This window comes from Carcharhinus amblyrhynchos, chromosome 27 (assembly GCF_965287045.1).
Source record: "Carcharhinus amblyrhynchos chromosome 27, sCarAmb.v2.hapA, whole genome shotgun sequence".
NCBI classification, from domain to species: Eukaryota; Metazoa; Chordata; class Chondrichthyes; order Carcharhiniformes; family Carcharhinidae; genus Carcharhinus; species Carcharhinus amblyrhynchos.
In genome coordinates this window covers 9,263,295-9,286,310 of record NC_137350.1, presented here as the reverse complement: position 1 = coordinate 9,286,310, position 23,016 = coordinate 9,263,295, and the positions used below count along the sequence as shown (strand labels likewise).

General features: G+C 40.1%; 1 protein-coding gene across 1 annotated transcript in view; it reads left to right on the top strand.

Moving 5' to 3' along the window:
* myo1d (myosin 1D) overlaps window positions 1-23,016 on the top strand; it is a 520,742-nt gene that overhangs the window by 113,883 nt on the left and 383,843 nt on the right. Inside the window, exons 8-9 of the mRNA XM_080213488.1 lie at window positions 13,871-14,074; window positions 20,800-20,945. Of these exons, the coding sequence (XP_080069614.1) occupies window positions 13,871-14,074; window positions 20,800-20,945 (350 nt within the window). The remainder of the gene's footprint in view (window positions 1-13,870; window positions 14,075-20,799; window positions 20,946-23,016) is intronic.

Below are 23,016 nucleotides of genomic sequence, written 5' to 3'. Positions count from 1 at the left end.
CTAAATAATAATGAGGTAAGTAGATGACGTAGCTAATGGCACTGCGTGTTACAATAGCTTAAAATAGGAACAGCTGTTGTCTCACCATGAAATATCAGGAAAAAGAATTAGAAAGATTAGTCAATCTGTCTGGTTGGTTCACAAAGGCCTTTATTTGATTGCTAACAATATAAAAAAGGCTTTCTAATTTCAGTGAGACAATTGCAAATCAATTTACACGTGTCAAATTGTAATTCTGGTTAGGGTGCATTGGCCATGCTAAATTCCCCCTCAGTGTACCTGAACAGGTGCTGTAGTGTGGCGACCAGGGGATTTTCACAGTAACTTCATTGCAATGTTACTGTAAGCCTACTTGTGACGAATAAATAAACTTTAACTTTGTCACATGAGTAGAACCATATCTGGCCATCTCCAAAAGTTAATAATGATAGGAACGTGCAAAATGGAGGTAGACCTAGGCCATTCAGCTCCTCGAGCTTTGATAGGTGATCGAATGCCTATTCTGTCAAATATCTATTTCCCTCCTTAACCTTTTACACATGATTGCTTATCTAAGGCCCACCACCCATGAAGTAGTTAAATATAAATTTTCTCTTCCAGGAGCCAGGGTCTCCTGGTTCTCCAATTTCTAAACAAAGGGTTGAAGGATGAGGGATCTGCAAGAAATGAAACAAGCCTGAACATAACTGAAATGGGAAAGGAGAACGTAAGATAGATCTAAGGTGGATCGAGTTGGTTATCTCAGTTGGCTGGATGGCTGGTTCATAATGCAAAATGACGCCTACTGCACAGATTCAATTAACATACCGGCTAAGATTATTCATGAAGGCCCTGCTTTCTTAACCTTGCCCCTTGCCCAAGATATGGCGACCCTCAGGTTAAATCACCACTAGTCAGCTCTCCCTATCAAAGGAGTCATCTAGGACTAGGCTGACTTTACCTTGGGGAGGAGGTAAATAAATGTTTGGAGAACAAATAGAGTTACAAAACAGAAGTGTAAAATAATGCTTAAAAATAAAGTGAAAGGAACTGTTATTTCCTTTTCATTTCTTGCAGGTCCCTCATCCTTCAGCTATTTGTTAAACTCTCTATACAGCATTGCACATGGTGTCAGTAATAAAACATGATCTGAAGGCAATAATAAACTGCAAGCATTAGGGATTATTGAGACTATGGCTGCAGAAAAATCTAGAATGGGAATTAGACATCGCAGGATATAATGTATGCAGGAAAGCGAGAAGCTGGATTAACAGTTACACAGCTGTAGTTATTTGAGAAAACATACTGACAGTTTAACAAAAATGAATAACCTAGTCATCAGAAAGACAGAAATAGAATCCACATGGTGGGAAATAACAGATTAAGGTTACACTAATCAGGGTAGTCTACAGGACGAGTATGACAAAGACCAGGATAAATACAGTAGATCGTTCGAAAGTTAATTTTGAGGGACTGAGAATATAACTGTTCCAGTGCTGTAAATACTTTGTAACTTGAGAGAATAATATTGATAAGCTGTGATATGTAGCAGCAATGGGAAACGTTTAAAGTAATTTTCAGGGGAAAAAAATTCTAAAAAAAGCGTAACATTAATGAGACATCATAGATGAATAAAGGCATAAGACAAAATAAGAGACAAAGAGCCAGATGTTCAATGCAAGGATAGCAGGAGAGAACAGAAGGGGAAATTTGAAGAGATTAAGACATTAGTTAACACAATTAGGAAGGAAAGAGGATGTATGAAATTAAATTATCAAAGAAAAGAATAATAACAACACATAAATTAGAAAAGGAAAGTCACTTTGGAATAGACAATGATAAAGCCACAGGAAGCAACTGTGAAAGGACAGAAATATTAAATAATTATTTTGCTTCAGTCTTTACCATAGAGACAGATCTGGAGGAGGTGATAAAAATGAGATCAGGAATTATATAACCACATTTAAAATAAAAAAGGTGTATTTAGTAAATTAATCTAACTCAAAGAACACATTGATTTTGAAAAACACTGAATAAAATGCTATGCCGCAGAGCATAATTAAACCTCATAGAATAAAAGGGACAGTAATGACATGGACTGGAAATTGACTGAGTGACAGGGACAGAGGGTAATGGCTGTTTTTCAGACTGCTGGAAGGTTTATAAAGGAGTTATCCAGCGGTTAGTGTTGGGACCCTCACTCCTGTTGTATAATAATCACCTAGATGTTGGTGAACAGGACACATAAAATTTACGGTTGATACAAAACTTGGAAGCATTGTGAGCAGTGAGGGACCTGGTGCAAAACTTCAAAAAAAGTAGTTTATTTATTAGTCACAAATAAGGCTTACATTAACACTGCAATGAAGTTACTGTGAAGTTCTCCTGGTTGCCACACTCTGGTGCCTATTCGATCAAAGCACCAAACTAGCATGTCTTTCAGACTGTGGGAGGAAACTGGAGCACCCGGAAGAGAACATGCAAACTCCACACAGACAGTGACCCAAGGCAGGAAATCAAACCCTGATCCCTGCTGCTGTGAGGCAGCAGTGCTAATCACTGTGCCAGGTGAACATAGATTAGTAGAAGAGAAGTAGTAGATAAAATTTAATGCAGTGGGACCCAACAAAATAAAGCATACAATTTTTAGAGATACAGCAGCAGAGGAGCCAAGGTATATATAGCCATAAGTCATTGAACATGGCAGGAAGGATGACAAGGATGTCAATAATGGCATGCAGCATCCTAGTCTTTATTAATAGACTACTAAATTAGTAAGTAATTTAAAAAATATTAATTTGACTACAAAAGCAAGGAGATTGATTTGGTTTCAACAGAAGTATTGTGTACAGTTTTGGCTGCCACACTTTAGGAAAGATATGAATGTATTAGAGAGGCCAGAGAAAGGATACGCAGGAATGGTTCCAAAGATCAGAAACTTTAGGTAGGTAAACAGATTGGAGAATTTCGGATGGTATCCTTGCAGAAAAGATGGTTGAGAGAAGATTTGATAGAGGGATTTGAAATCATGAACAGTCTGGATAGAGTAAGTAGGAGTAACTGTTCCCATTAGTGAAAGCTTTGAAAACCAGAGGGCACAAACGTAAGGTAATTGTTAAAAGAGGCAATGGCAACATGTGGTAAAACTTTTTCACGTATCTGGTGATTGGGATCTGTGTTGCACTATCCGTGAGTGTGGTGGAGGCAGGTTCAGTCAAGTCATTTAAGAAGGAATCGGATTGCCGGAAGAATATGCGGAGCAACAACAAGGCCGGGGGGGGGCGCATTACGTAAATTGCTCCTTCGGAGAGCCAGTGAATAGCCTTGTACTGTGCTGTACCAATTCTGTGATTAAAGCCCTGACCCAGACATTTTAGAACAAAAAATAGCAGAGGCATTATTACATTGTTTGATTTGTTTGAAAGAAATGTAGTTAGGAGGGGAAGCTGGGTGATCATCAGTTTAGTAGGAATAGGAAGTGGGTCTCATGGACAACATGACCTCAGAGAGAAGGTAGAATCATAGAATCCCAACAGTGCATAAGGTCATTCAGCTCATGGAGTCTGCCCAGAATCTCTGACAGAATATCTTACCCAGGCCCCACCTCTGCCCTATCCCAAGTAACCACACATGTTTACCATAGCTAATTCCCTTAACCTACACATCTTGGGGCACTAAGGGGCAAACCATGGGCAATCCACCTAACTTGCAGATCTTTGGATCCGGGAGTAAACCGGAGTACCCAGATGAAATCCACACAGACACTTCACCCAGTCACCCAAGACCGAATCGAACCCAGATCCCTGGCACTATGAGGCTAACCACTGTGCCATTGTGTTGCCATAAGAGGGAAGCTAGAGAAAGATGTGAGTTCAGTTCTAGGACAAGGAAGATAATGAAAGGAAATTTTGCCACGTGGGTTAGAAGAAGGGAGGGAAGTGGCAGAGGCGGCTGATTTCGAAATAAATCATGAGTGCCTTGCACTTGTTGGAGGTGAGGGTGGAGGGGCAATGGTATTTTGTGCCTGAGATATGCAGAGGTGATCTCACCAGTTTTTTTTGTGTAAACAGGAACTTTATTGCAAATGCTTTAAAAAAATTTGCCTTTTTACACACACAGCTTAGTTTCATTTCTCTGTAACTGCACCCACAGGTTTGACTCTCAGCATACAGTTTAGTAAGCAGCCAACAGACATACATGATCTAACGCTGACCAATTGAATACAACAGGGACGGGGAGAATACAGAATCACTACAAGTGGCAACACAGATTAATAAGGTTATAAAAACCAGGCAAGCACTTGGGTTTATTTATAGAGGGATAGAGTGGAGTAGTTAACATATCTAAGAAGGACGTAGATAGATTTCTAGATTCTAAAGGCATCAAGGGGTATGGGAGAGCGTGGGAGTATGGTGTTGAGGTAGAGGATCAGCCATGATCAGATTGAATGATGCATCAGGCTTGAAGGGCCAGATGGCCTCCTACTGCTTTAATTTCTATGTTACCTGCATCAAATCTTTGTTAAACCCACTTGGAGAGGAGTGAATTGTTCTCAGTACCATATTATAATAAGAATACAGAGGCACTGGAGAGTGCGATAAGAGTTAACATGGAAGGGATGAACATCCTGGTCTCTGTACTCATGAAAAGAGAAGACTGGTGTATGAACAAATAGAGGTCATTAAAATTATGAAAGGTATCGACAAGAGCAAACAAGGGTGTTTCCATTGTGGGGAAGAGGAAACTCGGGGATATCATTAGTTAGCAATAAATCAAGCCATAAATTGTCTAGAGAGTGGAGAGACTGTGCAACTTGCTATCACGTGGGATAGGTAAAGCAAAGGGGAGGCTAAGTAAGCATATGAGAGAGAAAAGAATAAAAAGTTTATGTTGATGTAGTAAATATGGAAGGAGGCTCGAAATGAAGCATAAACATGGACTGGTTGTGTTGGACTTTATATCTCATAAATTTCTTAACCAGGGTGACCGAGAGGTCAGTCCATAGAATGAAGGAAAAAAAACAGAAAACTCGTTTCAGAGGATAATGTGATAAAGTGAATGCTTAGATAAGCTGAATCTGAATGGGTACCAAATTCCTATCTATCTTGTGACTGTCACTCCTGACCATGTCTGTGCAGTTGCCAGGTTGTCATAGAGCAGCATCACTTCTCGGCCTTTTGATTAAGATCAGGCATCAGATCAATCCCCAGATGGGGTGCAATGCCTTCTCTCATGTCAGCTTGGATCTTGTTTGTCTCTCTTTGTGGGGGTTATGAATTGGATTCAATTGGAATTTGAATTTGATTTTTAGAGAAGTAAGGAGTGGATTGGTCTTGTCCACTCTGAACATTGGCTTTGTCACTTTAAAAAGAGCTATAAAAAAATGTTTTTTTAAAAAAGTTGTCATGCAGCACCATCTAGTGGTCACATCTATGCACAATTATTCTGATTCCATAATTAAAATAAGTTTTATACCATATCTCTCCTTATTCAAACAAATAATGTCCATCATGAACTATTAAAAACACAATGTTTTATTACTGATATATGTATAACTGAAACAGCTGAATATTTACACTCTACACAATTGAGAGGCATTGATAGGATGGATTGTCAGAGCTTTTTCCCAGGGTGAAATGTCAAAGACAAAGAGAGTAAGAAGTTTCACAACACCAGGTTAAAGTCCAACAGGTTTATTTGGTAGCAAACACCACTAGCTTTCAGACAACTCCTCACTCACTTGATGAAGGAGCAGCGCTCTGAAAGCTAGTGGCGTTTGCTACCAAATAAACCTGTTGGACTTTAACCTGGTGTTGTGAGACTTCTTACTGTGTTTACCCCAGTCCAACGATGGCATCTCCACACAATTTCAAAGGGACGCAGGTTCGAGGTGAGAGAGAGGAGGAAAGTTTAAAGGAGATGTGCAGGGCAAGTTTTTCACTGAGTGGTGGGTGCCTGGAATGCGTTGCCAAAGGTGGTGGTGGAAGCAAGCACATTAGCAACATTAGAGAGGCATCTGAATGGGTACGTGAATAAGAGGGGAACAGAGGGATACAGACTGAGTAAGGGCAGAAGGTTTATTTTTAGTTTATTACGGCCTCATGATCGGCAGGGGCTAATTGGGTTAGATAAATAGGGAGGAAGCTGGTGTAGATCATAAACCTATTGAACCAAAGTCTTGTTTTTGGTTTTTTAGGTTAGGTCTATTCTGTAATTCTGCATGCAGTCCGCTTTGATAAGGCACCAGAGTTTGAGTACAAATATTTTGTCAGCTTTCAGGAGGGGAGGGAAAAGAGTAACAACTTGAAATGGAGTGAAAATCAGCCAAATAACCCAGGCTTGAAAATTTGAATTTTGAAGTGACTAAATTGCTAACATTGTGGAAGGATCAGCTCAACACCATTTTTGAACATTTTACGCAGGGGCTGGTTAAGTTTGAATTCTGGGAGACCTGGTTCTCTGCATTTATGCAGATAAATCTTTGTTACCTTGGTGGAAAATTTGTACACCAATGGAAAGCCACGTGTTTGCATAAATATTTCCACTGTTTGATAGGAGGAGAGGAAATGGAACAAACAGCAGTCAATGCAAAATTCATTTGTGATACGTTTGGGCGTTCAGTGAAGGGTTTCCGTCAGAAACATCTAATGTTGTGACTGTGATGCATATCGCATGGCTAATTAACAGGAGATCTGGAGGAAGGAGAAGTCCAACCTCGTTTAGAGTTAAAGATGTATATAACTATAAAATCTAAGGACGACACACTTAAGCAGCTTTCTTTGGGAAACAGTCAAACCCTAAAGAACCCCCACCCAAACCCCCTAACACAAGATGAAGCAGGCATAAGGCACAGAGTGACAAAAATAATTTGCATTATGTCTGCTTGTTTGAATTGAGAAATGAATGTGACATTTGTGTAGAGTTGATTTTCGTTTGCAGTGAATCCTCTTTGAAAAGAGGGTTCTGCTACGGAGTCCTGGGATGAAAAATTGTTTTTACTTCCTTGGGCTAGTTAAATATGCCAGTGTTTGCAGAGATGCTATTTGATAATGATTTATACGACAGCCTGATATTGTACATGTCTACGTTGTTTCTGTCTGCTCATGCAGATTGCTGACAGGTTCCCTTTTTGTGTTATTGTCGTATTTAGTGTTATAAGGGATCACGAGGCTCATGTTATTTAGCCTTGTTCCAATGTCTGTTTCTGAGACAACTTGGTTTTATGTTGCTGATACCTATAGGCATGCAGAGGTGCCCAAGTGCCATCCTTCCCCATTCCCAGAATGCTGAATTTAGCGAATCTAAAGGTTTCCTGTGTGGCTGCTGCTGGCTGTGAGAGACTGAACAGGCAGCCCTAGTGGTAAAAGAAGAAAATAAAGAATGACTTTCCATTTATATAGCACCTTTCACAATCTTGGCTGTTCTTAAGTGCTATGCAGCCAATGAAATGTCTTCACTGTTTCTGACACAGGAAGCAGTGCATCAATTGATACGAAACAAGGTTCCAAAACATAATGTTCTGATAATCTGTTTTAGTGATGTTGGTTCAGGAGTAAGTATTGGCTAGGTCACTAGAAAACTCCCCTGAGCTTCACAATCCCATAGAAGTACTATTTTTAGCAGCAATATTGAGAGAAAACAGGTGCCTTAGGGCTATCTGTCTTCATTGGTGCATTTGGAAGGGTTTGTTTTCTATTGCTTAATAGCAACTTATATGATTCTTGACAAATCATGTTGTTGATACAGTTTGACACAAAATGGGATTTTCCCTTTCCATAAACTGACAATGTGTGCTGTAAATTTAACAATCCGCTACATCAACCTGCATTTATGGTGGACTTTCAATGCAGTAAAATGTACCGGGGTGTTACCAAATAAAATTTAATGCCAAGTCACATAGGATCTAAAAAGAGAGATGAATAGAAAAGCATTGCCAAAAATGTATGTAGACTTAAAGGGCACTACAGATGTAACACCAGTATGGAATTGCTATCATTTAACCAGTGACAGATTTATTTAACACCTTACCAAAAACACTCTGAAATGAAAGACGCAATTAATTGTTTCGTCTATTGTTATGTAAGCAAATTTGGCAGCTAGATTTTGTATAACAAGTCTCCAAAAAACAGCATTGAGCTGGCTGATGTGTTAAATCTGTTTTAATTCTATCTTTTGAGTGAGAAATATTGGCCAGACACAGGAATAACTCCTAAATTTTCTTTGCATAATTCTAGCGGATTTTTAATGTCCCCCTGATTAAGTTTACCCTTCATCTGAAAATTCGAAATGTAAAACTCATCCGCAACTATTGTATGGAAGTTGCATCAGCACTATGGGGGCTCTTCTTTTTCCCCGCTAAGCTTGCTTAATGCGATTCCAAAGTCCACCCTCTAAGAACCTGAACTCTTCGCTGTTGAAGCACGAGTGACTCTAAAATGCACATCCAAACATCAGAAGTAGCATTGTATGCCTATCTCAGAAGAATGACTCACATTTATATACAGTAGTGCCATTTACAACTTTGGCATCCACAATGTGTTACAGCTAATAAAGTACTTCTGAAGTTAAGTCACTATTGCAAAGTTGGAAATGCTACAGCCAAGGTACAATAAACTCTTACATTGTGATAATAACAGTTTAGAATTAAATATTATCTTTAACATAAAAAGCATAGGAGAGATAGGAGCATGATGAAAGCAACATGACACTTCCACACATAAGGAAATAGTGGGTCATATGACCAAAAGCTTGGTCAAAAAGGTAGATTTTGAAGGGTATCTTAAAGGAGGATAACAAATTAAAGAGGTGGCAAGGAGTAGGGAGGGAATTCCAGAGCTTTGGGCCTTTGCACCTGATGGCATGGTCAGCAATGTTGAAGTGATTAAAATTATAGAAGCATAAGAGGTCATAATTTGATGAGTGTAGTTATCAGGAGTGTTGTGGGGCTGGAGGAGTTTACAGATTTAAGGAGTGGAGAGATCCAAAAACAAATGAGAATTTAAAAATCAAGACATTACTTGACTGAGAGCCAGTGTAGGTCAGCAGACACAGAGTGATAGAGAACTGAACTTGATATGGGGAGCAGATTTTTAGATGATTAGCTTACCAAAACTAAATTGTGGGAGATCAGTCATCAGTGTGCTGGAATAATCAAGTTTAGAGGTACTAAAGGTATGAATAATGGCTTCAGCAGCAGATGAACTGAGAAAGGGATGAAGTCGAGCGATGTTATGGAGGTGGAAGTATACAATCTGAATAATGGTATGAATATGAAGTCAGCCTCGGGGAGGAGGATGCAAACAGGCTGGTTTAGTCTCAGACTGTTGCTAGGGAGAGGGGTAGAGAGGGAATGGACTGAAGCAGAGACTGAAAACATAGGTCTTAGTTCTCCCAGTATTAAATTAGATGAGGTTTTTGCTCGTACAGTACTGGAGGCCGGATAAGCAGTCTGATAATTCATCAAGAGCGTAGGAATTGAACTAGCCTTCCATCCGTTGACTCTGTCTACATATCCCGCTGCCTCAGCAAAGCAGCCAGTATAATTAAGGACCCCATGCAGCCCAGACATTCTCTCTTCCACCTTCTTCCTTTGGGAAAAAAATACAAAAGTCTGAGGTCACTCTCCAATCGACTGAAGAACAGCTTCTCCCCTGCTGCTGTCAGACTTTTGATTGGACTTACCTTGCATTAAGTTGATCTTTCTCTACACCCTAGCTATGACTGTAACGCTACATTCTGCACTCTCTCCTTTCCTTCTCTATGAACAGTGTGTTTTGTCTGTATGGCGTGCAAGAAACAATATTTTCATGTATTGTTAATACATGTGACAATAATAAATCAAATCAAAAGGTGATGGTGAGGTAGAGCTAGGTGTCATCAGTGTACATATGAAAACAAAGGCTGTGCTTTTGAACATCCCAGTTAATCTGTTTTCTTAGTGATGTAAAGATGAAAATTGGCCAGAAATATTTTACATTCAACTGTGTGGATAGATTGAACTTTGGTTTACTTTCTCACCTGAAGGACAACATCTCTGACATGAGAATTCCCTCAGTAATGTTATCCGGTATCCTGGATAACATTAATCTCTCAACTGACATTTAAGATAGCTGCTGTGGTTATTTACTTAATTACTGTTTATGGGATCATACTGTGCTCAAATTGATGCGCTTTTCTTGTGTTACAGCAGAGGCTGGACTTAAGTGCTTAACGGCTCTCAACAACATTGGGAACGCCTGAGCTTGTGCACTTTTTAAATGCCCCATTATTACCCATAGGAGTGGATATGACCTAACCTCAGGACTTCAGCTGAGTTCATCAGGATAATGTTGACTTTTTTGGAAATTGGCAGGAAGTTTTTTCATGAAGTGATAAAGGAGCTTGTTTTGCTAGTTTAATTTCAGTACTGTTGTGCACCGTTTTTGACCTCAGTTGTCTTTCATTGATCATAGAATCACTCCACGTGTTGTGGGCATGTGCATTTGGGCGGGAATGTGGAACTGAGCCACGACAGATCAGCCATGATCTTATTGAATGGCGGGGCAGGCTCGAAGGGCTAGGTGGCCTACTCCTGCTCCTACTTCTTATGTTCTTATGTTCTTATTTCTGACTCACTGCCTGTTTGAATCATGTAATACCACTCTTAAGATGCAGATAATAAATATGTAGAACACAGCCATGTACCAAGGTCTACCCATTTTTGCCAGATTTAAAATTGAATGCTGTCAATAAAATCACCCCATCACTCGCTGCTAGATTCACTGCTAAAAAGCACTTCAGTGCTCTGTTATTGAGACAATAAAACATTGAGAATGTCAAATGAAAGCAGCACCCAGGATTTTGAAACACTTTTACCTGATTCATTCATTATGCAACTATTTCTTTTTGTTTGAGTTTTTTGTCAATGTGTACAGCAGTTCTGTATTTAGAATACTGCATCTGTTAATATCTAGAGTTTAGTTGAACCTCCTTACTCATGTTACTTTTTTTGTGCAGCACTTTGAGGCCAAATGTTACGTATATATGTGCAGCTGTGTGCATAGCTTTAACAATTTGACACACATATTGCCCTGATAAAAGTGTTCTGATACCATTTTGCGCTAAACAACAAGCAAAATTATTGTCATGAAGCACTTCACATGTTGCTGACTTGTTTTTAAGGGTTTTAATAGAGAAGAGAGAAACCTTTCACTGGCAGGAGCCAGTAATCAGGACACAAATTTTACATAATTGATGAAAGAGCAGGGAGGTGGGTGTGGAGGAGTTGAGGAGAAATGTTTTTACACAGTGAGTTATGATGAAAGGATCATGGAAGCAGATTAAAAAAAAACAACCTTCACATGGGATTTGCATGTAGGAAAAGGAAAATGCATGCAGGTTTGGAAAATAGAAAAATGTGCAAAACTGTAGAGAAAGACTGGGGGAAGTGGGATTATAGACAACTATTTCAAAGAGCTGTCACAGACATGATGGGCTGAATGGCATTCTTCTCTGCTGTATGATTCTATGATCCTTTGTGCCTTGGGTCTTTGACAGCATGTATTACTGCACTTTAGCACCCTTTAAAAACAAACCAAAATAAATAAAACCATAAAACATAATTAAAAAGATAAATTTAATTTCATAGAGTAATTATGGGTAAACTGTTTCCACTGATAGGAGGTTGATAGATTTACACTATTTGGTAAAATATTCAGGGGGAGATGAGAAATTTTTAAGGTGGTAAGTTATGATGACCTGAAGTGTACTGTCTGAAAGGGTCCGGAAAGTCTATAAGACCATGAATCATCGGAGCAGATGTAGGCCATACAGTCCATTGAGTTTGCTCTGCCATTCAGTGAGGTCATGGTTGATCTGATATTATCCTCAACTCCACTTTCCTCCTTACCCTCACAACCCTTGATTCCCTTGCTGAATAAAAACTGTCTATCTCAGCCTTGAACATATTTAATGACCCAGCCTCTACAGCCCTTTGAGGTAAAAATTTCCACAGATTTACTGCCCTCTGAGAGATGAAATTCCTCCTCATCTCTGTCTTAAGTAGGTGATCCACTACTCTAGAATTATGCCTTTTGGTCCTAGATTCTTTCACTAAAGGAAACATTCTCTCAGCATCCACCCTGTCAAGGCCACTGAGATTCCTATATGTCTCTAAGGTCACATCATGTTCTTCTAAACTCTAAAAAGTAAAGGCCCAACTTCTCATAAGAAAATCCCTTCATACCCAGATCAACCGAGTAAGCCTTCTCTGAACTGGCTCCAATGCCAGTGTATATTTCCTTAGATAAGTGGACCAGAACTGTTGACAGTATTCCAGGTTTGGTCTAACCAGTGCCTTGTATAGTTTTAGCAAAACTTCCCTATTGTTATACTCCTTTCCTTTTGAAATGAAGTAATTCATTTGCTCTCTCAATTACCTGCTGAAGTTGCATGCTAGCTTTTAGTGATTTATGCACAAATTCAACAGTAACACTCAGATAAAAATTGGATATACATTGAAAAGGAGAAGGTGAGGGCTAAGGGAAAGGACAGAAGAATGGGATTAATTTTATAGCTTTTTCCAAGGGCTATGATGGGCCTCATGCCTACTTCTGTGTACCATCATTCTATGACTCTGAGAAATCGCTCTTCAGAGAGAAGAACGCCTGATGTGTTCAAAGTAGTTTATTTATTAGTGTCACAAGTAGGCTTACATTAATATTGCAACTAAGTTACTGTGAATATTCTGTAGTCTCCATACTCTGGAACCTGTTTGGGTACACGGAGGGAGAATTTAACATGGCCAATGCACCTAACCAGCATGTCTTTCAGACTGTGGGAGGAAACCGGAGCAGACACGGGGAGAACGTGCAGACAGTGACCCAAGCCAGGAATCGAAGCTGGGTCCCTGGCGCTGTGAGGCAACAGTGCTAATTACTGTGTCACTGTGCCACCCTAAGCCTACTAGTGACACTTGATTAGAAGAATCTGACAAGGGCTCTGCATCTGAAAGGTCAATCTGTCCTCACTATTTTCAGATGCAGATGGACCTGCTATGTATTTCAGGCAATTTCAATTTCAACTGCAAATTTCCAGCCTTTGAAGATTTTTGCTTCCATTCATCATCATATTCTGTTTCCTTACTTTTTTTTATTCCTCCATTTCTGTAACTTTTAATTTTTTTTTACTACCCATTGGCATGTATCCAAATCATTTCCTTATCTGTTTCTAGCTAACTCCCAGATTTTGTCATTTATTTTGTAACTGCTTGGATTTTCTGAATATTGTACACTGAACCCTCAGCTTATTTTCACAACCAAGATCGCTCACTTCCAATACCATAGCCTCATTACCTGCCTCTGCCCCATGTCACTTACTCTGCTACTGATCCCTGTCAATGATCCCAATGTCTCAGGGAGGCCATTCTATTCACAACAAACCAAATCATTTCCAAATGACTGCTCTGAACGGATGGGGTTACACAGTGTTACTTCTGAACGGAGGCTTGATTGACGATGCTTTTAGGCAGAGACTGCTCACATGCTGTTGATTAATGCATACCCAAAACATCACAGCTCATCTTTACACTTTTCAGATGCTGATGAATTTGCTGTGCATTTCCAGAATTTTTTGTTTTAATTTCACATGTCCAACATTTTGCAGTTTTTCCATTCTCTTCTGATGAAATTAATAACACTTTTCTCAAAGTTGAATTGATTGAAGTAAAGTACCTAATTTATTGCTGCTTCTGATGTTTGTGTGACAGTCCTTCACACTCTCAATCTCCATTGGTGCCTTTTTAAAAGAATGTATGATCCTAGAAATCTGCTTTCTGGCCATCACTTTACTTAAATAGAGCAAAAGAGCAGCTCATGATGGCTTACCCTGTCTTATCTGTTTTTATTTTAAACAGGGGAATTTGAAGTTTGCAATGGATGGTGATTCCGTTCTCATTGAGAACAGTAAGTTGGTGTCCGTAATAGCAGAATTGCTTTCAACAAAAACTGATGTGGTGGAAAAAGCCTTGTTGTATCGGACTGTAGCCACAGGCCGTGATGTGATTGACAAACAGCACACAGATCAGGAAGCCAGCTACGGACGGGATGCATTTGCCAAGGTAATGAAGCTAAAAACAGGCCTGTCTTACAGCAGAAATTTGAAGGTTGGGTGAAGTGTTTATTGAACTCCCCACCGGGAGGAACTGTGGTCAGGTTTTGTGGCCCTTTGTTCTGTGAATGGAGTTTTGATGAAGTATGTGGAATGTTCATAATGACTACTTTAACATCTTGGGAAGGATTGTCCTGTCCTACCAAATGTGGACTTGTGGTTGGGCCACAGAGTCTCCCTTGGGGCACCTGCCACAAAGGGGCTGGATAATCCCACCCTATTCTTAATTATAAAATTGCGTCAGGTTTCATTTGTGAATCAACTGCAACTTACAAAAATGTTTCAAGGTTCTTTACAGGGACTGTATCACCACTGTTCCTTCACTGTTGTTGGGTTGAAATTCTGAAACTCTGTCCAACAACACTATCAGTGTACCTACACCATATAGACTGTAGCTGTTCAAGGAGATGGCTCATCACCACCTTCTTAAGGGCAATTAGGGATGGGCAGTAAATACTGGCCCAGCACATCCCATGAACAAATAAATTTAAAAATGAGAAGTGAACATTGTGTTGGAATGAAGATATGACACCTTGGAGAACAATTTAGATTGGGAAGAGCATTTTAATTCCTAGATGCAATGGCTTTGTCATGGTGGTAGTTCCAAGCTGAGTTGGGGTGGCACAGTGGTTAGCACTGCTGCCTCACAGCATCAGGGCCCTGGGTTTGATTCGCAGCTTGGGTCACTGCGTGGAGTCTGCACGTTCTCCCCATGTGGCGACTAGAGTATCTACCTTGCAATGTTAACGCAAGTCTACTTGTGACACAAATAAGTAAACTTCAAACTATTTTTTAAAAAAAGGGTGATGAAGTGCTCTTCTTTTAACTATAAAATATTTTGCTGAATTTTCTTTTACCCATAGCATATTGATAGTTTAATGGTGTATGTTCTTGCATTACCTTCATAATTGTTATGACTTCATAGCTAGAGAAATTTGTAACACGCAGATATTGATCATTGCGCTAATGCTAATAATCAGAAGAGTACTTATTCCAATCAGTTAGTATAAATTTTAACATAAAAGATTTCAGAGAATTTTGTGGTTACCAAGGTTAGATTTAAAAATGATTTTTCTGAGACTTCCTGTGACTGTGATACTTCAGTGGTATGTCATTATCTAAGTGCTTCAAGTTCTATTCTAGGATGGTGTTGCTAGGCACCAGGGAGAGATGGAAACCAAAATTCCTATTGCAAATTGAAAACCAGAGTGTTGTTTGGTGTCACCAATTTAGAGTCAATAACTGATGCTGTTCACCACGGAACAGCATTAATCAAAGTACTGTATTTGTGCTGTTGATAGCAGGAGAATAAAGGTTAATTACATTGTGTTTATTCCAATTCATCCAAAATAACACCAGCTTCAAAGTACCTTCAGGAAATGTATTTCAATCTGAAGTATCCTTTTAAATTAATCAAAGTCCTGATTACATTTTGAAGATTTGCTTTTAAGGCTGCTGCGTAAATGGATGGGAAAAATGCCTTTGAGCTAGATGTGCGCATATGGAACCATCTGGACTCTGGAAAATTGCTTCTGTCAATGATTTATAGGCATCTCAATTGACAACAATAATGTGTAGTCATTCCCAGCCATTCTTAAATCAGAACAATCCTAAATCAGATTCAGGAGAGTCTAAAGCTCCTTTAAAGTGTATTGTTCCAGATACCTTTTTTTCCCAAATTGCCGTGATGTAGGATTTATTCGTTAGAGAAGGAAAATTCTGGAAGGTGTTGTCTTGACAGGTTGTATAGCCTTCCCTCATCTCATGTTTTCCTGCACATTTATGACAAAATTTAATTCTGGAAAAGCCTAAATTCTGGATAATTGCTTCTCTCAAAGTTTTATAGTTGTCTGTCTCAACAATGATAATGCACTATCATTCCCAGTCATCCTTAATAAAAGGATCCTAAAGCATATTAAGGGGACCACAGAAGGAATATTTCCCCACAGTGAATAGTGGGGTGGGATTAGGAAGCTTTTTTTTAACTTAATTGTTGAAGGGGCAGGAGAGAAGTGGATGGAGTCACACTTCGGGGGCTGCCTTTTACTGATCATGGGCTGCCCCTCACTCCTCCCTACACCACCCCCTTTTAAGTTGAACTGCCCCATTTCAATGCGTTCTCTCTCTTAAATTCACCTCCTCCACTGCAGACTCCCCCCCCCCCCCTGCGCGCGCGCTGCAGACTCCCCCCCCCCCCACCCCCGCGCTGCAGACTCCCCCCCCCCCCCCCGCGCTGCAGACTCCCCCCCCCCGCGCTGCAGACTCCCCCCCCCCCCCCCCGCGCTGCAGACTCCCTGCTCTAAGACCTCAGACATATCTGTTCCAGGGATCCATGAACCTTGATCTTTTCTTTCTGCAGTCCCGGCAGTGGACTTCTCTAGAGTGAAGGTCTAAGAAATTGCACCAACATTTTATAGAGGAAAGTGAAAGGAAGGCTGCAGGCATACCTAAGGAGGGTATGATGCCAGTTTTAATGAAATAATTGGGCCTAAAATGTGATAAACTCACCAGGCCCTGATGAGAGACATTGTAGAAAATTGAAAGGGTTGAGAGGAGATACTGGAGAGCTATTGAACTATAATTTTGCAGAAAATTTTAGGAATGGAAACTGTGTTGGAACTGGATACAGGGTCTCCCCTATTCAAAAAGGGCGCAAGTGACATGCCTTGGAACTAGGAGATATAATGAAATTAACAATTGCTTACAAAAGTCACAGGCTAATCAGGCAGAGTTTCAGTTGATGTTTATTATTTCATTTCTTTTCAGAAACATACTTCGGCCTCTGAAATTTGTTGAAAAAAGTTTGGCGTATTTTCTGGAAGAGATTCTAGTTGTATGGATAGAGGGATGGCTAAAGGTAGAAAGCAAAGAATGGGTTAAATGGATTTTTTATTTGGACTGGTAAGATGTGAACAAAAAACAGTACAGTACAGGAACAGGTCCTTTGGCCCTCCAAGCCTGCGCCGATCATGGTGTCCTATCTAGACCAGTTGGTTATATCCCTCTATTCCCAATTTGTTCATATGTCTATCCAGATAAGTCTTAAATGTGGCTAACATCTGCCTCAACCACCTCACTTGGCAGTGCATTCCAGGCCCCCACCACCCTCTGTAAAAAAAAAAATTGCCCTGCACATTTCCACTGAACCTTTCTCCCCTTATACAAAGAACAACCCAGCACGGGAGACAGGCCCTTCGGCCCAACAAGCCCACGCCGCCGCATCACCCTACACCTATTCTACCCTGCGTGTCTACGAATAGAACCCCTGACTTAGCCAGATTCAGGGGAGAATAGTGTCAATTTGGTAAAACCAATCAGCCTAAGAGCACATCTTTGGGGTGTGGGAGGAAACCTTGAACTTGTGCCCCCTTGTAATTGTCATTTCTGCCCTGGGAAAAAGCTTCCAACTGTTCACCCTATCTATACCCCTCATAATTTTATAAACTTCTGTCAGGTCGCCCCTCAGTCTCCCTCTTTTCAGGGAGAGCAATCTCAGTTTATTCAATCTCTCCTCATAGCTAATACCCTCCATACCAGGCAACATCCTGGTAAACTTTTTCTGTACTGTCTCCGAAGCCTCCACACCAGAATTGGACGCAATATTCCAAATGTGGCCTAACCAACATTTTATATAACTGTAACATAATTTGCCATACTCGATGCCCTGTTTGATGAAGGCAAGCGTACAATATGCTTTCTTCTCTAACTTTTCCACCCGTGCTGTCACTTTTAAGAATCTGTGGACCTGTACTCCCAGGTCTCTGTGTCTAGGCTCCTGATGGTTCTGCCATTTATTTTATAGCTCCCACCTCAATTGGATCTACAAAATGCATCATCTTGTATTTGTCCAGATTAAATTCCATCTGCCATTTCTCTGCCCAATTTTCCAGCCTATCTATATCCTGTGTATTCTCTGGAGTTGGACTGTGAAACCTAGAAATCTTTGCTGGTATTGCATTTAAAGAAATAATTTGAACATAGACACAAAATGAATGCAATTGAAATTTGGGGCGGCACAGTAGCACATGGTTAGCACTGCTGCTTCGCAGCGCCAGAGACCTGGGTTCAACTCCTGGTTTGGCTCCCTGTCAGTGTGGAGTTTACACATTCTTCATGTCGCTGCGTGGGTTTCTTCCGGGTGCTCCGATTTCCTCCCACTTTCTGGAAGATGTGCTGGTTAGATGCATTGACCCGAACGGGCGCTGGACTCTGGCGACTAGGAGAATTTCACAGTAGCTTCGTTACAGTGCTAAAGTAAACCTTACGTGTGACTAATAAATAAACTTTAATCTTTAATTTTAATAGTTAAGAGTTATGGCAAATTGTGGGGAAGAATGCAAGAAGGCATGAGCAGCTTAGTGGGGCAGGATCATTGGTGGAAAATGCAAATAAGTGAAATTTCAATAAATTTGTAGCAGGAAGTAAGTGAAAAGAAATCTACTTTAAATAGTAAGACTTTAAATAACAGCAGAACAGAAAGATGTAGTTAGTCAAAGAGACATGCAGCTAGACAAGGGCATTGGAATAAGGAAATTGTGCTTTTATGCAGCCATTCAATATAAAAGCAAGGAAGTGATTTTGAATTTGGACAGATTATTGGCTGGCCATAGCTGGAACATAATTTCTCTGAATCTCCCTTACAGGAAGGGAGTTCAGAAATGAGCACAGTGACGTGATAGAAGAAATAGAAAGTTATCATTTTGGAGGAATGTTCAAAAAATTGGGTTTTGTTCAATTGGTTTCATAGGTTTTAAAAATTACGCGAAGCTTGGAGAAAATAAGTTGTGAAAGATTGTCTTCAGTTGTCGGTGAACCTGTAACAGCAACTAGTATTTATGTAGCCTCTTTCTTAAAGACCCAAGGCCCTTTACAGGCAAGATTTGACACGTACAACCGTATGAGCATAGAATTAGAAACAGAAATTGGCCATTCAATCCCTAAGCCTGCTCCACCAATTGATAAGATCCTGGCTGATCTGATTGTGGCCTCAACTCTACATTCCTTTTTACCCTTTATATTCTTTGACTCCCTTGTCAATCAAGAATCTATCTAACTCGGCCTTAAAAATATTCACTGACCCTGCCTCCACTGCTCTCTGGGAATTCCACAGAAGAATGACCCTCTGAAAGAAATGACACTGAGTTACAAAAGGAGGTATTTGGGGAGATAACCAAATATCATCAAAGAGTGCATTTTCAGAAGGGATTGGTAGACATTGATAAAGAGATGGCGAGGTTTAGGGAGAGAATTCTTGAACTTAGCCTCAGTAGCTGAAGATATGACTGCTGATGGCAGAGCAATTCAAAATTGGAAATTCTCAAGAGGACAGAATTTAGGAAAGTTATATGATTTTCTTAAACACAGTTACTAGAATCTGGATTGCTTTAACGTCACTATTAAACCAGAGACTTGGGTTTCTGGTAAAGGCAGTTATGTTTGGTGCTATCGTGGTTATTGTAACAGGCTATCAAATCATCTCTGGTTAAAATGAAGCAAAAAAGATTTCTGCAATCCTAAATTCCCAGAGAGATCAATATTCGCATGCAGCACAAATTGTATTATTGGAACTGCACAACTCGCGAGATTGAATTTTCACATTGTAAAATGGATTTAATAAATTTGCTAACATTTCTGTTCACACTTGGAAAGAAGCACTTATAACAATGTGACAGTCTGGCTTATCCATAACTCCAGTTTTAAATTTCCTTTGTTGTGGTCTAGCTAGTCACTCAATTGTATATACAATTTAGGTAAAAAATATATTTGAACACCACTGCTACAGTGCAGCTATGGGTAGGAAATACATGGGCTTTTCCAGAACTGCCACGTCTCAAAAATGAAATAATTGAAGGAAAGGAAGTAAATTAATTGGAGGTGATAGTTCCAGACACTATACAATGGGCCGAATGGTCAACCATGTCAACCTTTTCATGATTCACTTTGGACTGATTTGATCAAATTATTGACTTTATGGTTCATATTTGACACCAGAAACATTATTAAAGCTCAGCTGAGAATGCTGACACTTAACAAATAGTTACCAATACTGAGGCAAGGGGGGCAATGGTATGGAGGTACCGTTGCTGGACTTGTAATGCAGGGACCTAGGATAATGCTCTGGGGACCTGGTTTCAAATCACATCATGGAAGTTGGTGAAGTTTGAATTCAATAAAAATCTAGAACTAAATGTCTAATAATGACTATTAAATCATTGTCATAAAAACTCATGTAGTTCTATGAAAATTGCATTGTATTTCTTTGTCCTTTTAAGATAAACAGATCATGCTGCACTCTGTTTCTGCTAGGCTAGACTATAAAATGTGTAGATAATTTGGTGACACAGTATTAGCACTACTGCCTCACAGTGCCAGAGACCCGCTTCAATTCCGCCCTCCGTTTGACTGTGTGGAGTTTGCACGTCCTCTCTGTATCTGCATGGGTTTCCTCTAGGTGCCCCAGTTTCCTCCCACATGCCAAAGATGTGCACGTTGGGCGGATTGGCCATGATAAATTGACCCTTAGTGCTTGGGGATTAGCAGGATAAATACTTGGGGTTACGGGATAAGCCTGAGTGGGATTGTGGTCAGTGCAGACTGGATGGACCAAATGGCTGCCCCTGCACTGTAGGGATTCTATGACCATTCAGTTAATATTTGTTTGCTTTCACAATGCAGGCAATATACGACCGCCTTTTCTGTTGGATTGTCAACCGAATCAATGATATTATTGAAGTTAAGAATTATGATGCCAAAATCCATGGGAAAAACACAGTTATTGGTGTCCTGGACATCTATGGCTTTGAGATCTTTGACAACAACAGGTATGCACTTAAAAGAGCAATTTACGGCAGAGTCCGATGGCCTCATCAAATCAGTGCCAGAGATGAACAAAACAACAAGCTGTTGCTTCTCAAGCTATGTAGCAACCCTGCTGCTGAAAATGCACATGTACAGGTATTACAGGGAAGCAGCATTGGGTTTGGCTGCAATACTCAATAAATGCATCTCTGTTTACTCTAATACATGAAAAATTGGCTACTTGAGAGAAGCTATCAGGGTGCTCCCTGAAGCCATGAAACTGAGAGTTACTGAAAACTGGCAACTTCAGCAAATCAGGTGAGGTAATAGAAGAAAGTGGTAAAGAGACTGGAATGTGTTCTTTGAAATGAGGATTTCTGGCTCTCTTGAGCTGCAAAGCTTATAGGGGAGTACACCTGAACAATATGCAGTCTCTTTTGTTCCAGCTTGGCTAACATTCTCCCATCTATAGTTAAAGTGGAACAATATGATTCCACAATCCTAAAACTCCAGTGTTAATCTATGCTCCCAGGCAGCATGAATTGTCGAATCAGAGGCATATTGTTGTAGCCTTGACTCTTACTAGCAGTTTGTGATTGTGTGAAAGCAAACATAATAAGGCAATAAACAAACATTAACAGGAGCAAATTGGAATTTCAGAATCAGCATCGAGACTGTCCCATCTGCCCATGGCCCTCGCAATAGATTAACTATATCAAAATGATGCACCTTCAATGTTGAATCACAGTGTCTGTGCCAATATATTAGTAAATGTGCAAAACACAATAGTCTGTTCAAAATTGCTAGCATTCACCATCATTATGTACAATATTTGAAGCCTAAAAAGTTGTTGCAGCATGTAAAATGTTTGTTGGTTTGAGTATTGTACCCACGAGGCCCAGCTGTGGTATTAATCAGAACAAAATGGACAAACACAAATTAAAGAAATGTAGCCATGCTGAGTCGGGCATCAGTGAATGCACATTAACATGAATCAGTGTGAAGGAAGTGCTGACGTTACATAGTTCGTACCAAAGATTTGATGAATTCAGGCAATGCTGAGGACAATCCAGTACAGGAGTTGCCAACTTGACACTACACTGAACAATTGTTGTCACCAACTGACGCCTTTATTAACCAGTAAGACCTGATAACCTCCTGTAGGTTTGGCAGTGTTAGTGCATACTTTTCTAACAGAATAACGCAGTCATCTGCAAGATAACTAGGGAAGTGGAATTTGGACCAGCCTGCTCAGAACATTAATCAGTTGGCAGGCCATTGTACAAAATAATTTTGTGTATATGTCATCAGGCAGTACAATTAGCACAACATTTAGCAAATGAGACAGGATGACACATATTCCCACATCCACTCACCAAGACATGGTCCTGCTACTATCTGTTTTCTGGATCTCTTTGTTCACTATTCAAGCAAAATAAACAGCATAGGAGAGAAAATCCTCAGTTACCTTACAGTTCATGTTTCCAAGGGAAGGATGTATCTGGAGGATGGTTCATGATATTTTCAAAAGTTGCTTACTTCAGAAGTACATCTGTTTGATGTTCTAAACACCCATCAGCTCCTTCATTTCTGTTCAGAAACTGAGATTATTGCCATGGAGGCTGGACAATCTTCGTCCATAGTTACAAAGGTTTAAAGTCATAGAGGTTTACACCATGGAAACAGGCCCTTTGGCCCAACTTGTCCAAGCTGCCCATTTTTTAAACCCCAAAGCTAGTCCCAATTGCCTGCATTTGAGTCATATCCCTCTATACCTGTCTTACCCATGTAACTGTCTAAATGCTTTTTAAAAGATAAAATTGTATCTGCCTCTACTATTACCTCTGGCAGCTTGTTCCAGACACTCATCATCCTCTGTGCGAAAAAATTGCCCCTCTGGACACTTTTGTATCTCTTCTCTCTCACTTTAAACCTATGTTCTCAATTTTAGACTCCCCTACCTTTGGGAAAAGATATTGACTATCTAGCTGATATATGCTCCTCATTATTTTATAGGCCTCTGTAAGATCACTCTTCAGCCTTCTATGCTGCAGAAAAAAAACCCCAGTCTATCCAGCCTCTCCTTGGTGGTTA